Raw genomic sequence first — 16,097 nt, 5'->3', positions numbered from 1 at the left:
TATAAAGTAGCTTGTAAATTTAAAGCAGTATTTTTATTTTTTTTAAAATCAACAGTGTGATTTTCACTGAGGCCCTGAAGCATTAGCTGGCTGCAGCCACTGCTGTTAATCACTGGTCTTAGGTGTGCTACTATGCCACAGGAAAACCTCAACAAATCAAAGATTTTCGATGCAGACCACTGTCAGGGAGCAGATAAAACTCTGAGGTTTTTAGGCTGCCCTGGTTGAGCACTCGTTGCTTTCCACAGCCTGGCAGGCTGCTTCCTTCAGGGGGTGCTTGAGGACTTAACATCATATCCAAGACATCAGAATAAGAATTAGCAGACAATTCTTAAAATAAGACTTTCTAAGTGGAAAATTCACCCCGGGCAAAACTTTTGGTCTATGGGAAGGGAAGTAAGCAGAACCAGACCAGCTAGCTCCCTGTTTCCACTACAAGGATTCCCTAAGGGGCTCCTCTGCTATTTGGTGACCTTTTAAGCTTCCCTTTGTACAAAAAGCTGCATTGGTCATTTTGCAAGGTCCTCTACAATTTTGGGAGGACCTGTATTCCTGTCCCTTGGTGTGTGCATTTACCAATTCCATGCAAAGATTGGAAAGGAGCAGGTGACAATCAGGGAGGAGAAGGAGACAGGTAAGCTGAGGAACTGATGGGATAAGCACAGCATTCCAAGGTCTTGGAGTCATGGAGGACCACAAGGAATGAGTGCCCAGAACAGGAAACAGACTGGGGTGGGCCTGGAGGAGCCCATGTGGCTGTGAAGGTACTTTCCATGCAGCTGAGGACATGGCTGAATAAAAAAAAATATTTCACACAAATAAACTCTTATTGCTAAGGTCTGTCATAAAAAACCTATCTCTTTTTAACTGAACACAAAGAATGCCACACACTGAAGTAAACAAGGCAGAAAAAAAGCATGGAGATTACCTTACTGCTCCTGTAGACCTAAGTATGATCATGTTCAGTGTTCCTTCTCGCCAGTCTGATTATCATGAATAGAAAGTTACTGTGATGATTTATGACAAAAGTGGAAGATTTTATTCATCAAATTCCTACAATCAAACATTAAAATTAATACCATTCCTCTGGGATCAAGATGGAGGGACAAGCATAATCAGTTTATCTATGCCACATGTAAAATATTTGTAATTGACCAAAAAGCCTTTTCTCAAATACTTAAAAATATGCGGCTAGGGCAGCAAATGTGATTGGATTTCTTATAATCTAATCATTTTCATCCATATGTGGCCCCCAATCTGTTTAGGATTGTTAAAATTCCTGGATATTGTAGCGCCTTCCCCAGAGAATGCTGGGAAGAGCTCCGGACAGCCTGGACCAGATGGGATGCCAGTGATTCCAGCCAGCAAAGGCAGAAAAGAGGACAGTGGTTAACTCCTCCTCTGCCAGCCACCAGAGAGGAGGTCTGGACAGGGAGATTAATGCATGCTGCTTTCCAATGCTGCAAAAGGCAGGTTTTATTTTAAAGCTCTCAGGAGCAAAGTGGCATAGTCCATGGGGACAAACAGAGCAAGGACCAATAATCACATTCTGAAAAACTGTTCAGTGTTGTGGGTGGAAACTGGGGCTGTTTGCAAACTCCCCTGGCTATGCAAGTTCCCATCAGCCCAAGAGGAAAGTGAAATGCTGTAAATGAAACCTAGGAGATTAAAGGCCTCTTGGTCAGACTGAAGAGGCTTTTGAAAATCTCATGGAGTTGCACAGGATCCGAGAGCATTGAAAGATGCACGAAAGTCAGCAGGCCCCTGCTTGTTAGAAGGACAGTCTGCCTGCTCAGCATTCCCTGTCCCTCTCTAACCTGATGCTGAAAGGAGTGACCCAATGCTTCAGAACCTACACCACAGGAAACACTTGGATGCTCCTTGTCCACCAGGCTGGATTTACAAGTTTAATTCTTTGTCATATAAAACAAACAACACCGTAGCTAAAAACCAAATACAGAATTACCCTACTAGAACAGTGTACTAATTACAGACAAAACCACTTCGTTCTGCCTGTGACTTTCTTAACTGAGATAACCAGCAGTTTTCACTAAGCTGGAAACATCACCTTATTTTTCCATACCTGCCCAAACTTTATGCTGCTTTGATGACTTCTAGGGAATTCTGTAGGTGTTTGCTAAGGAATTATTTAACCTAAAATCTTGGAAGCCTGGGGGCTATGGTAAAAGGAAAAGGAGATGAAAGTAGCAGCTCAGGATTTTCAAAATGTTTTCTTCTTTAACTCATAGAGAGGCTGTCAGTGTAATACTGACTCCTAGCAAAGTACTTTAAGATCTTTCTATTGCACTGAATTTACATTTGTGGAAGAACAAATTTACCCTAAAAATAAGGAATTTTCCCATAAAGTTGAATATACTAATCTCAAAAGCAATTTCTCACATCCTGCAAAAATCAGCTTTGCACAGGAGATATTCCCTACTTCATATCCATCATTTCTTGAGAGACTTGTCTGAGCAATTACAACCATTCTTGAAAATATGGAATATGAGAACAGTGAGTAGCAATCAGGCATTTTTTTTTTTTATTTTGCTGGTCACTAAAAGACCCCTCAAGACCCCCTTTAGTTTCAACAGCAGCAAAAAAGATAATTTTCAAGTGCCAGCATCTTATTCTGGAGAGAGACTGCTGAGGAAAAACTCAAGTAATGTTAGTGGGTATCAATTATCACTGTATCATTCCCTGAGAACTTTTCAACACAGACATGCCACAATAGGAGGTACAGGTCCAAAGTGTAAATCACTGACTTTTTATCCTACAAACCCACTATATACTGCCAAGATAACCCACCAGTCCCCTAAACAACCTATTCCTATATTCTCACCTGGGCACAGGCTGCAGCAAAAGTTCAAGTCTGCCTTTGACTTAGAAGCAATTCCCTGCTTCTTAATGCTTCTGAATAGGATCAGAGTTAGGGCTTTTCTCATCCTTTGCATTGCCAGGATTTGACAAAACCCAGAAGAAATAAAAGCAGCTTCCCCACTAAAATACCCTCACAGTAGGTTTTAAGGGCCAGACTTTTGCTTAGGATTTTCTTTCACAGCTTCAAAGGAAAGTGTGATTCTTTCTAGAGCCTAGGATCTAGGATGATATTTTTTGAGCAATAATACTAACCACAAGTACATTAAATCATCAAATACGTGCTGGTTCCAGTAACTATCGAGCAATGATTTGAACAACCTTTCTACTTGGAAGAGGATTTTTACAGAAATTTGCATCCCCTTTTCCATAGCCATAAGGAAAGTCAGATTCTTTTGCTAAGAGGAATAGATTGCAACTTGAAGCCACAGAAAATGCAGAATGTGTTTGGATGGTATAATTTTCCCCACTAGACAGCCACAGCAACTTCTGCTCAGGGTTATGAAGTAGTTTATGCAGGAAGATTAGTTCAAAAGGCATTTTTGAATGCCTTTTGAAAAGACAGACAGGTATCTGGGAGCCAAAGACTAACAATTCTACCTCAGTTGTTAGAGTACATATGTGCATGTGTAAAAGACAGAAAGGGAGAACACTGTTCACCTAATACCTGAAAGATTAGATTTCTTTCCCCATGCATTTTTAATTTGCTTACAGAGTTTCATGAGACAGAACTCCCTAGGCTGGGCTGGGGGCACAGGGAAGTTCCCTGTGCTTGGGAATTGCCAGAATTAACAGCCAGGGGCTGATACAGCTGGGTGGTGGATGAGAAGACACTGCATCCCTGTTCCCACTCTCCCCTGTATCACTCTGACAGGGAGGACTGGAGCTCTCCTTACCCTTCCCACAGACAGTTTCCTGATGGAAGTGACCAAACCAGCTCGAAGAAGGGTTGCCAGGGCAGGGAGATTCTTCATCAGAAATTACCAGTGGTCCATGTTTTTGCAATTCCCTGCCAAGTCCAAAGCAACATGATCCAATTCTCAGAGCTGTGCTCTGTGGGGTGAGCCTCCAAACACCCCTGTGCAAGGCATGCCATGCAAGAGCAACAGAATGCTGCAGGCAGGGCCTGCTGTGGGACACAGCTGCCAGGACTGCAGGACACTCCCCTGGCCTGCAGAATCCCTCACCTGAGTCCACAACTTTGGACTGCACTTCCAGGAAATGAACATCTGAAGCGTCTTTGAGAGCTTCAAGCTAAGCCCCCGAGTCTGGCTTTTTGCTCCCTTTCCAAAGCACCTCCTTTGTTTTAGGATTACTGATCTTTTAGCAGAGCTACTACATAACTGAGTATAAATCAAGTCTCTGGTGTCAAAGGTGCTCTGTCTCTCACATTTATGAAAGGTGTGGATGGGCAGCAGGGTTGGAACAGAAGTAGGATCTCTGAACAGCCCTCTTGAAGTCACCGACTCGGCTCTGAGGGGAGCAGAGCCAGCTCATTACAGACTTTTTCTACTGAAAAGGCCATTGTACCAATTTTTTGCAAAATCAAGGACTGATTTATCCCTGTTGTAACTTCACTGAGTTCAGTCAAGCTATACAAGCCATGAATTTAGCTCTTAACTTTCTCCATGGAGAATATTTTTCCCCTTTGATAGTGCTTCTGTGACCCTCTCTGAAAACTGGCGAGCACAGATTCTGCTCCAGCAAAGCATGTAAGCAGACACACATGGGAAGTACGTGAGAAACTGTCCAGAGAGGAACAGGATTATTTCTATGCTTAAATCATCACCAGCCTTTTTTACCTGATATCCTTGCTGATGTTTTATTCAGTGGGAGACAGAGGGTTCCTTCATGAATTTCACTCCCAACTCTGAAACGATGGTCAAAGGAAAGACTCCCATCGCCTTCCCTGGAAGGTGAATTTTGCTGAGGGTAATGGTTTGTTTTGATGGCAGTGGGGAGGTTTGGAGAGGACAAGACCAAGAGTCTATCCCTTCTACAACAAAGATGTCCATTCTGTCCAGATTTAGGGATTTTACCAGACATGAGTAACATCTGCTTTGGAGATTTGCCCACAGGGATTCCTACATAGTACTGGTTACTGGCCTACAATTCTCCCTGCTGTCTTCCACCCATGAGTCCCTCTAAATTCCCAGCAAAAACCAGACTGTAGTCTCTGCACTTATATTGTGAGCAATATTTTTTCTGGGAAAATAAATTTCATGTCCTGTTTTCAGGGCACATTTTTGATGCACCTCATCTGACCTACATTTCCCTCTTTCAGGCCTGCTCTGGGACCTTGTTGGACTTTGCACCAACACCTTTTTCTCCTGTTCCTCTTCCATTAAGGAAACACTTTTGTTCTGGCTAGGTGCTTACATTTGCATTAGTTCCCAGATCTACTACACAGACTTGACCTGGACTGGATTTCACACCAGAATGATGGTTTGTCTGACAGACCCCGTTTACCATTGACCCTGCTTTTGCCAGTTTTCTAGGATATGTCCAGCAATGTCCTCATAGCTTCACAGTGCCAATACCCTGATCATACAGTGCCTGTACCAAGGTTCCCACTTGCTGTCCCTTTTTAAAAGGCCAGCTGCTCAGCAAAATTTTTCAGCAAACAATTCATGAACACCTTAATTATTTCTGCTATCTTCTACACAGTAAATATTTTTCTTACATCAATTGATGAGTAAATCTATATTTTCAGAAGGATCTGCTATGCAAAATCTGTTGAAACATCTTTCTGCTTCTCCCTTACCTCCCCCTCTTAGCAAACTTTTAGTCTTGGGAAGGTTTAAACAATCTAACTCTGAATCCAGGGGTACAATAATAAAGGGTTACTGCAAGTCACTCTTCAAACACTGGACAAGATACTTTATTTAAAAATAGAGCCTCCCTGCAATATTGATTCTTTGCCCCCTGCACAGTGGCTGCCTGGTGCTGCTTCCTGGGGCTTGCCTTTCTGAGCAGGCATCCCCACAGGAGCAATCCCAGGGCATCTCCCCTGACATCCCAGGCCAAGAAGTACAAACAGCATGTGAATCCTGACCATACACTGCTCTCACTCAGCAGGAGAGGCATGAAAAGAACCATGGCTTTGCTACAACTGCTTTGTAGCCCCAAAAGCAAGTGCTTGGCTCGCTGTGAGTCATTTCCCATGCACCCTTTTGCTGCCTCCTCCCTCAGACACACTGCTTTCACATCAGAAATGCTCCCCCAGCCCAGACACTTCTGGAGTTTCTTTCTTACAGCCTCTCTAAGCCAAGAAAACTGCTCAGCTCTATTCAGAAGATTCCTGACAGTTTTCAAAGGATTGCTAATTCCAGTCAGCTTTAAAAACGCAGAGCACTCTCTCCCAAAAAGCAGCTTTTTTTGCCTTTCCTGCTTTAGATCAGCACTTGTTAGGCCCAGAAAGCACCACAGCGGAAGCTCAGTACACCTGAAATTATCTGGAGCTTCTGCAGTGCTGAGGGCAGGGAGATCACACACTCCTTGGGAGGGCCATCAAGCTGCCAACACAAAAGTAGTTTTCTGGAGGAGAGTGGTGCACCCCTGGCTGGCTTGGATTAAGGGCTGATAAGGGTTAACAGTGTTTGCTCCTCTCTCCATCTCACCCCCTCCTCCTCACTGTGCATTTCAGTCCCAGACCCCGGGCAGGCAGTGCTGGGATTAGGCTGCAGGAGCAGTCTGGCTGACACTCGGTGCAGAGCAGCGTCCCGGGCTCCGCAGCCAGCACAGCCCGACTGCTGCACAGCTCCAGCAGAGCAAGAGCTGGAGCAACAACCACCAGGGCTCAGGAGACTGCAGAACTGGGCAACTTTAAAACAACCTTTGAAAACACACAGCTGAAGAAAATACCAAAATCCTGTTGTATTTTTTTATTTTATTTTATTTTTTAGTTTTCTTGAAGGACCACGAGCATTTAAGTTGCTATGTCTGCTCAGGAGCCATATGGAAAAATCAGTTCTGTCCTGTTAAACTGGTTGCACAGTTTTGATTTTCATCTGCCTACAGAGATCTGAAAAGTCTATGTTCTTTTATGCTTTTTTGGCAAAGAAAGCGAGTGCTCTGAGGATCATCTAGCCAGGAACACAATAGGTAAGCACAGTATTTTTTTGTGTAACATATTTCCAACAGTCTGAGAATATGTTGTTTTGTGTAGTTGAGTGAAAATAGCCTTTGTGATAATGGTCTCTTTGGGATAAGCTGATTATAGGTTTGTTGATCGCTTGGTTTGTTTGTTTTCCTGGAGAAGAAAAGCTGAGCTCCTGTGGTATCAATGTGGCTTGCAAGATCCTGTCATTTAAGCACCAGGAAGACTTTTTAAAATCCACTCCAAAGCACAGAGCAACTCAGATTCCACTGTCAAAGGTAAAGCAAAATATTTGGGGTTCTATTTTAAATCTGTAAGCTATAATTAGACATCAGGAATAATGAAGTGGCAAAGCGACTCAGAGTCATGAGGAAAAGCTGTTATAAGATCATTAAAATTGAATTGATATAGAAATCTTAATATTCTTTCAACTTGTTCAGATGGCTGTTTAAGCTGCATTCAGCCAGGTGCTAAAATAGTAGAAACAGACAGAGAATAAACCAGCTTTATCTGGATGTTGAGAGGGACATTCAGATCACATCTGAATTTTATGGAAACAATAATTTCCATAATCATCTCATTGATATTAAAGATGTGCTTGACTGTGGGAATCCAAGATTTTGTACATAAAACCCCTCAGATGTATTTAATGATATATTTAAATGTGTGTTTGAAATGGATTTAAAAAGGAAGGGGTCCTTTTTTAAAGTCACCTTAACTGCACTGGACAGCGGGTGTGCTGAACTGAAGATTTGACCACCTAAAATCTTCCACACTTTTACAGACACTGTGGGGAAAGAGCTGATCTCAGAAAGAAAAAAAATTACAAAGAATTGAGCTTTTGTCTTGTATGTTTTCTCCTATCACCAGGCAATAATCAGATTTAACCAGGATCTTTACTCCTAGCTGCTTGTAAAATGCAATAGGCTACTTTTTCCTCAAAAAAAGGGATCTTGCACACAGAGCTCCCTCTGCTTTCCAAATCCCTGAGCTACAGCTGGCACTTGTATTAAAGGTCTATGCCCTTTCCACTTTCATACTTTCTGAAACCAGATGTGGCAGAGAAAGGAATTGTAAGTTATAATCGATAACTGCACATAGTGTACCATCAAAATTTCCTGTCTTATCTGGAGTCTCTTCCTTAGTGTGGCTCTGGGCAATGCATACAGCAGCTTAAATAATGCCAGTATTTGTTGGGGACTGGTTTTCTACTTTTCTTTCATAGATTCCAAGCTGATAATAAGGTCTGTTGCAAAAAGAGACATAACTGATTTTTTAAAAATATCTTGCCAGAGAGAATATAATACAGTTGTTACAGCTCCAGTGAGCAGCAAATGCTGAGACAGGCTGGAAGTGATGCAGGTATGAGAATGATAAGCAATACAAAAGTCTAAGAATAAGATTGCTGCCCTTCAGTGATAAAGCCTTCTTCCAAGTGAGATACACAGAGCTCAAAATCTAAGTACCAGTTTAGGGATTCTTATCCAGGATTCTCCACCTTTGACCAAACAGTATCTTACACAGCTCTGGATAAGGTACAATGATCCTCTTATCTACGCACACCTACAGCCCCAGTGGACAAAATAAAAATTCAATAACCCCTGATAGAACAGCAGAAGCAGGGTTTGGGACATAGTGACCTCCTGTGACTTTTAAAGGTATAGTTCCACTACATCTTGAAATTTAGTAAGTGAACATCACAAGCCAGAAAAAAGTATTTTAAATGTAATTTTCCACTCATTCTGACAGCAGTAAAAAGAATATTTTGAATAACTCTAATGTTGCACTTGTGTTGCATTGACTACATTTTTTTTCTCTAATCAAAGATTTCATAGCAGTTTCTGCAATTAAATCTTTGTAAAGAGATTCTCTGAGGAGTGTTTCCATGAACTTTAAACAATTCAGCAAAATGAAGACTTGCACTTTTTGAATTCTTGGCTTGCTGGGTCTATAACAAATACCAGAAAAGGCACAGAAAGAGGGTCACATGACTTTCTCTCCTATGGCAGCCATTTCTGTTCACTTATGTCATCTCACTTTGCAGTACTGAAGATGTCCTGGTTCTGGATTTACCTTCCTCTCCATCTTCTCACAGCGACTTCTTTGTGCCATTCTATAAAAGCACCCACCACCAGTTCCCAACAGAGCTTCAAGACCAATCTCTTCAGTTTCTACCACTCCCTGATACTTGCAGATGGTAAGGAAACTACAATTCACCTGCTGAAGGATATACCCAAAAGGTAAGAGTTGTCAGCCACTCCTATTCTCGGGTACTTCCCTGTGTCACTGGACACTGCGCACTACCAGGCTAAGCCAAGAATTCCTGTGTGCCTGCAGGGCTCTATCAGTGCACACTGAAATGCCAGAAGAATGCACCACTCCTCACATGTCATTACACTGCCCAGAATCTGGAATGGCCCTCTGAGATGAAGTTTAGATTCCTGCACACATTTCAGCAGCTCTCTGCTTTGTTTGTCAGAGCAGCAGCAGAATTGATACAGGATGGGTGGGCTCCAGCAGCAAACAGCTATGTCACTAACAGCCCAGCTTCAGGTCTGCAGAGACAGCAGCCATCCTACATTCATGGTGAAACACAAACATTTTACCCAGCAAATTAACTATCCCAAAAATCAATAGAATATCTGCACAGATATCTTATCAATAAAACTTGTGCCGCTGTCCTGCACACTAAAAGTATTTTTGCTGAATGGCACTACAAGTTGCTAAGATCAAAAGTGCTTTGCATGTGGAAATTCCACATTCTTCACCTTTCCAAAATATCTGCAAAGTCTTCTGCCATACCTAGATATGTAGGTGATTAGCTATCAACTGGTACTGCATTTGGGTACCAAAGATCAATCTGCTTGTTTGGGAAGAGATGCACTTTGGACAGAGACCAGCAAATACAGATTTTGACATATAGCCAAATGGTCATGGAGCAGAGGGTGTGCCAGACTGCTCAGTCTTCCTGTGCATTGCACAGAAAAACTGGAACATGGCACAAGTTATATAATGTGACCATGCTCACAAGAACATAACTAGGGGCTCTCCTAGTTAAAGGGCCAGGGGCACTGAAATCTCAAAGAAAAGGGAATTCTTCTATGCTCTTGCAGCATAACATTAAGAATGCAGTTAGGAAGCAGTTTAGTGTGATCAGGAAGGTTCTTTTGAACTCCAGTCATCCCAGCAGGAAGACAGGTGATGACAAGTTTTGGCTGAGAGTAAAAGACCAAGAACGTGGAACTGGTTCCAGTGAAGCTTCACTCTGGCCTAGTAGCCATACCCTGAAAGTAAGCCAGACCTCTAGGCTGACAGGATCTATCCATAATGACTAGGCTTCTCTCATTGGTGAACAACAAAAAACCCTTGGATTGCCAATTGCCTTGGCTTAAGTGCAGAGTGAGACACCCAAATCCAAACTTTACTATGGCCAAGCCCAAACATTATACAGTCTGTATAAAAACAACAGAAATAAAACAGAGCAAGACAGGAGGTTGGGCTTTTTCAAGGCAGGAATCAAACCCTGACCAAAGAGACTGATGTCCCTTTGTGGTACATAGAAGCCTCTGACACAAAGGCAATCAAGGTAGAACTGGCAACAGGTGGTTGTGGAGAAGGCTGTCAGCTAAATCACATACATCATCCAAAATAACCAGCTAAGGATGAGATACAATGTTCAGCTGAAGTGTGGGAAAAAACCCAGAGGGGAAAATATTGCTTTAATATTTCAGAAAATACATGTGGATTAAAAAAAATTACCCCAAAGTCTGTTTTCTTCCTACAGCTGAAGACTGCAGAAGACTGCAGACACTCATCATCCCTTTGTGTGGATGCACCTCAAAGTAATTTCTACCCAGAGCAAAGTAACACACATCAGAATGGCTGATTACAAGGAGTTTTGGGAAAATTTGGATTTCCACATACATTCCCTCTATTTCTATTCACATTTACAGGTACTACTTTGTTTTGGAAGAGGGCAGGGTCCTTGCCCCTTTCTCAATAACTGTGACGCCCTGTGATGTTCCCATTGAATGGAGCATACTTGTGTACAAGTCTCCACCAGGAAAAACAACACCAGGTAAGGCCTTCAGTCTGCCTAAGTAGAGACAAAGGAAATAAAAGTTACTCATAAATAACTGTGTTATAGGAAATTTCCCACAAACCTAAACATTTTGTGGTCTCTCCTTTAAGTTGCCAGGGATTGATCCAGTCTCCATGGGTAAAACATGGAAACCCATCAGATCTTGCCTTCAACACAAATAAATTAGGGATTAGATATGAAAATGTCTAAATCTAAGGTTAATATTTGGGAACAACTACAGGTTGTCCAGGCTGCACAAAGAGACCAACTGCATAAACTCTTGGCACTGGGTCGAACTTCTCAATGTTGCCTCAGTTATTTTTCTGTGGCTTATGTTACTTGAGACAACAATTTGCTCCCCACATGAAGGAGAGAAGATCTAGCCATTTATTCTTGCCACATCTACCATGGCAGTGGGTACTAAACTGCCTTTACCCTAAAAGGCAATTCCTTTCTCTTGCATGATTTTTTGAATTAATTAATTTTTCAAACTAAAAATCTAAAAGCTGCCATTAACAAGTTCTTACCTGTCAAGCAGGTACACCTGACAGAGGAGCATAAATTATACTCCTTTGAATTGATAAGTTTTCCCTCTTCATGAGACAATGGCCTAAAACTAACCCAAAGAAAAAAAAAATCCTACCATAGGAATCTTAAGGAAGTCTCCTTAAAGTAAAGTACCCTAAGAGACAGCAAATATAAGAAAAAAATTGTAGGGGCATCAGGCATGATATAAGCCAAGCTTTTGCAAGTTGTGGTTTCATAATTATAGTATTTTTGAAAACATAATTCTACAGCTGCACTGCTAAAATAAAAGCTTCTCAAATTTTATTTTAATAAATTGCCAGTAGCAACATAGTTTTAGTAAAACATATTCTTAGTTATAATTGCTGCTTTCAAGAAGAAAATATAATGTTCCCTAACAGTAAAACTTGTATGATGTGCTTTATTTCACATCTTTTGAAACAGAAGTTACAAGTCCGCTTTTTGCCTGCAGGTGACCATGATACACAAGAGATCTCCAAATCTCAGAAGGCTTCAAGCATGGTGTCCACTATCTTCAACTACAAGGGAAATTCTGTAGAGACTTACATGGGAATGTCTTCCCATTCTGCCCTTTACCTGCTCGAGTTCTTATCCACCGAGCGAGACACACACATTACCGTGTACTTAACAACTGACACCACCTCTGGGCACCTCTACCCAGAGCTTCCCATGGACCCACGCATAGATGTCATTGGCATCGGCCATACAACAGTGACTCTGGCCTGGAAACACAGCCCTTCTGTCTTGCAGCACAGGGAAAGCATCCAGTACTGTCTCCTAGTTAATGAAAAGCACAATTATAAGAGCTTGTGTGCTGCTGAGACAGCCATCAGGTCCTCTGGAATGAAGCTGCCCCCCACACTGGCTCTGTCCCTCTCTCCATACCTTCTTGAGCCACAGCAGGTGATGATATTGTCCAACAGCGAACTGAGCATCATCAACAAAGTGAGCAGTGGGGAAGTCAGGCAGGTGTGCATGGGCACCAAGAACACTTACACAGTGCCCAATCTCAGCCCCAGCACTCAGTATTACTTTGATGTTTTTATTGTCAATCTCCTTACAAATGCCAGCGCCGCATACACTGGGACATTCGCCAGGACCTTAGAAGAACCTGAACCCAAGGTGACAGAGCTGAAAGATGGCAAAGTGGTTCATGTGGTCCTGGATGGGAAAAAGCAGAAATTCTACAGTCTGCAGTACCAGGCGAGGCACAAGAAAATCCATTTCACCTTTCAGCTGTGTCAGGGCCAAATACGGGTTCACATAGCAAGAAATGGCAAAACAGTGGCATCAGAAAATCTCTCTGGGCTGAGGTATTTCTCCCTGAAGGGAAAGCCACTGGACACCTATTTGGTGCAGCTGAGGTCCACAGAGGAATCTAACTCTTCTGTGAAGGTACTGGCATCCCCCCATTTCCACAAGCCCTTATTTCCACTTCTTCCAGAGAGCTTAAAAATCAAGTCCTTCAGTAAACTGAGAACATGCAGGTCTGTGACCATTGCCTGGCTGGGAACACAAGAGGAGAGCAAGTACTGTGTGTACAGAAAAAGGATTGAAGAGGATCAGATCTGGAGGGAACTGCAGAGTGCAGACAGGTGCTCTGGGCCTGAATCTCGGCACAAATCAGAGAAAGTGCTGTGCAAGTACTTCTATGATCTAAACCTCCAGCGAGCCGTCACCACAGAGACCATCAAAGGGCTGGAGGCAGGGACATTCTACTTGTTTGATGTTTATCTCTTTGGGCCATCTGGCATCCCTGTCAGGTATCACAGCAAAGTTGTGAAGACTAGGAAAAAATGTTGAAGGATTTTAGGGGAAGTTTTGAAGTGAGCGAATGAAGATCATTATCAAAATCTACACCAATCCAAGTCAAAATCCCTGCAGTTTGAGCTAACAAATTCAACAAAAATAAAAAATTTAAAGCCATAAGATGCTACAGCAAAACACACCTTGGATGATTACACTTCTCTCCTGTGCAAAGTGGGGTGTTTTTTTTCCTTCCCTATCTCATTAAAAACAGAGCTGTGAAACAAACTCATACACATGGAAATTGAATGGCCCAGGAGTACTAATGAGAAATAGATTAGTTACCTAAAATGCTTCTGAAATACAGCGCAGAAGTGATGGGGAAATACTTCACACACATCATTTTCAAGTCCCTGAGAGTTTTCCACTTTCCCTAACTCATGCAGCTAATGAGGAACTGAGAGACCCCACAAATCAGACTGCTCTTGAGAAACAGATTCCTCACTGCTTGAAGAAGAAAGGAGACAAAAAGAAATTGAAAAAGCAGTGGAACTGATGTATAGCTCCACACACTGAGTAAAGCAGGTTGCACTACATCTTCCCCTATTACCTGCATGCTTGCTTGGTTTCATGCCTACAGACAAACTGTGCTTGGTTAGAAATAGACAAAATTCCAGCCAGTAACTGGCTCTGGATCTGGCTTTTCTGGGGAGTGTTCAAATACACTGCTGGGCTACTGCCCATGGAGGAAAGCAGCAACTGAGGAATCTTGCCATAGAAATATTCATCACCTATAGCCTCTGATATCAAGCCCGTGTCTATGACTCTGTCCCCTGACTGTAATATATTCATTCTTTGCATCCTTAAGCCAGCCTATATCAATGACTATATTGCTTTGAGAAAAATTAAGTGTGGTTTTCCTACTAAATATCATGGAAGGAAAATATTTGTAGTAAAAATTCTGACAAATATCCTAGTTGTCTTGTTTCCTTAATTACCTTCCATATATGACATGGGACAGTGTAGAAAGAAAAACAAAACTAAGCCTTCATAAACTCCCTCAGGTTCATCTTCAATTATCAGTAGAAGGTATTTTGCATTTTGTAGGCTCTTGGCAGGCCTGGAATTTACATATAAAGAGATACAATAGCTTCAATAACTCAGAGGTTGCCAGAGAAATCTTGCCTGTAGTAATTCTTTTTCCTCTACAATTACACTAAACACATACATAAATGATTAAGTCCATTATTGTGTATTTGAGTCATTCTCTTGCAATTCAGGGCCATCAAAGTCCCAGTTTACTCTGAGCAATTATTACATCCAGGCGTGCTTGGAGGCCCTTGGTAAGGACTCAGTCAGTCCCATGTGCAGGCCAAGGGTTGTGTTTCCTGCTCCAAAGGCTCTCAGCCCTGAGCACCCTGTCCAGGGCACCCTGAGACTGCTCAGCCCCAGATGAGGGGCTCAGGCCTCCCCAGGGATCAGCTGCAATATCTGGGCTTGGCTGGGTTTCACATTCCTGCAGGCACTGTTCTGGACTGAGCAGTGCCACGGCAGGAGCCACGTGCTCTGCAGCCTCCTGTCCACACTCCACAGGCCTTTTGGCTAATTACAGGGGCTGGCAGCTGCTCTGCCTTTCCAAGGCAGGCCCTCGCTTCATTTGCCTAGTGCCAAAAATAGTCTGAGCTCAGAGAGCAACAGAGGTCATCTCCACTTGGAAATCTCAATGTTTTCTGCCTTCCTGCTGAGTTTCAGGCATTTATATTGTGGATGAATTTCACTTAGATGCCCTACAACTGACTGTAATTACAACCATAATTATAATAGAGGAAGAACAGGAAGATCTGTCTAACTGCAGATACAATATATTCTTAATCCCCTGACCTCAGACCGTCAGAACATTAACCCTTGCTTTTGCCCTCTATACAGAAATGCCACAAAAAAGTCCCTTGGAAGAAGACACATTGGCACATTGACCACCACCAGTGTTCCTACTAAAGCAGGTTTTTACAACAGAACTGGCCTTGGGCTTCTCAGTAATATCTTGGCTCAGGGCTGTAGTCAAGAGGTGTGAGGAAGGGATAGAAGGAGAGCCTGAAAGAGGGCAGAGAGCTGAGCAGTCAAAGGTGGCACAGAAGCAAAGGCTTGGTGTTGCACCAAGTTGACTGACAGTTAAGAACCTGTAAGGAGGAGTTCAGGTTTGGAGGACAGCAGCTATTTCAGAGGGACTTGGAAAAGAGTCAGGAAATTCTCCTCTTCCCATATTCATCTCTTTACTCCTCCTTTCCCTGGCCATTGCTCCATGCAGAGGACTGGCTGAGGCAGAGCCCAGTGGGAAGCTCTGAAGAACACAGCTTACTGGTCCTGCAGCGCAGGCTGGGAGCCAAGCAGGACAGTGACCACTGGTGCTGCTGAGAGGGCTGATTTCAGTCCCTCATTCACAGGAGGAGCTTTCTCCCACATATACTAGGCCTTCCATCAGCCAAGGCCCCTGCACTCAGGAGAGAACTCAGCTGTAGAGAGGAACATGCTGTTCTGTCAAAACCTATCACGTCTGACAAAAGCAGAGCAGCACCTGCCCTCCAGGTAGCAGCCCACTTTGCTCATGAGCACAGCCAGCCATGCTCTGCAATAGAGCCCAGGAGCAGCAGGGAAAATTCTTCTCCACTGATCTTTCTACTGTGATTGTGCCTGTGTGCACTAGGCTGAAAACCTGTGTTCAATTCACTCACACCCAGACCCTGCTCCTGA

The 16,097-nt window shown here is 42.9% G+C and overlaps 1 protein-coding gene across 2 annotated transcripts; it reads left to right on the top strand.

Moving 5' to 3' along the window:
- The first annotated feature begins 6,300 nt into the window (after positions 1–6,300).
- Positions 6,301–14,320, top strand: LOC107206601 (protein NDNF-like). Of its 2 annotated transcripts, none has more exons than XM_019007135.2 (5): positions 6,301–6,981; positions 7,139–7,254; positions 9,021–9,216; positions 10,930–11,054; positions 12,055–14,320. In XM_019007135.2, exons 3-5 carry the CDS (start codon positions 9,029–9,031, stop codon positions 13,404–13,406), a joined length of 1,665 nt encoding a protein of 554 aa, XP_018862680.1. In that variant the 5' UTR covers positions 6,301–6,981; positions 7,139–7,254; positions 9,021–9,028; the 3' UTR covers positions 13,407–14,320. The 2 variants fall into 2 exon arrangements, with proteins under 2 accessions (XP_018862680.1, XP_018862681.1); XM_019007136.2 differs by having other exon boundaries at positions 7,136–7,254.
- Positions 14,321–16,097: the final 1,777 nt, after the last annotated feature.

The sequence above is a fragment of the Parus major genome, chromosome 6, assembly GCF_001522545.3.
Source record: "Parus major isolate Abel chromosome 6, Parus_major1.1, whole genome shotgun sequence".
Taxonomy (NCBI): domain Eukaryota; kingdom Metazoa; phylum Chordata; class Aves; order Passeriformes; family Paridae; genus Parus; species Parus major.
This window is presented reverse-complemented; position numbering and strand designations above follow the sequence as displayed.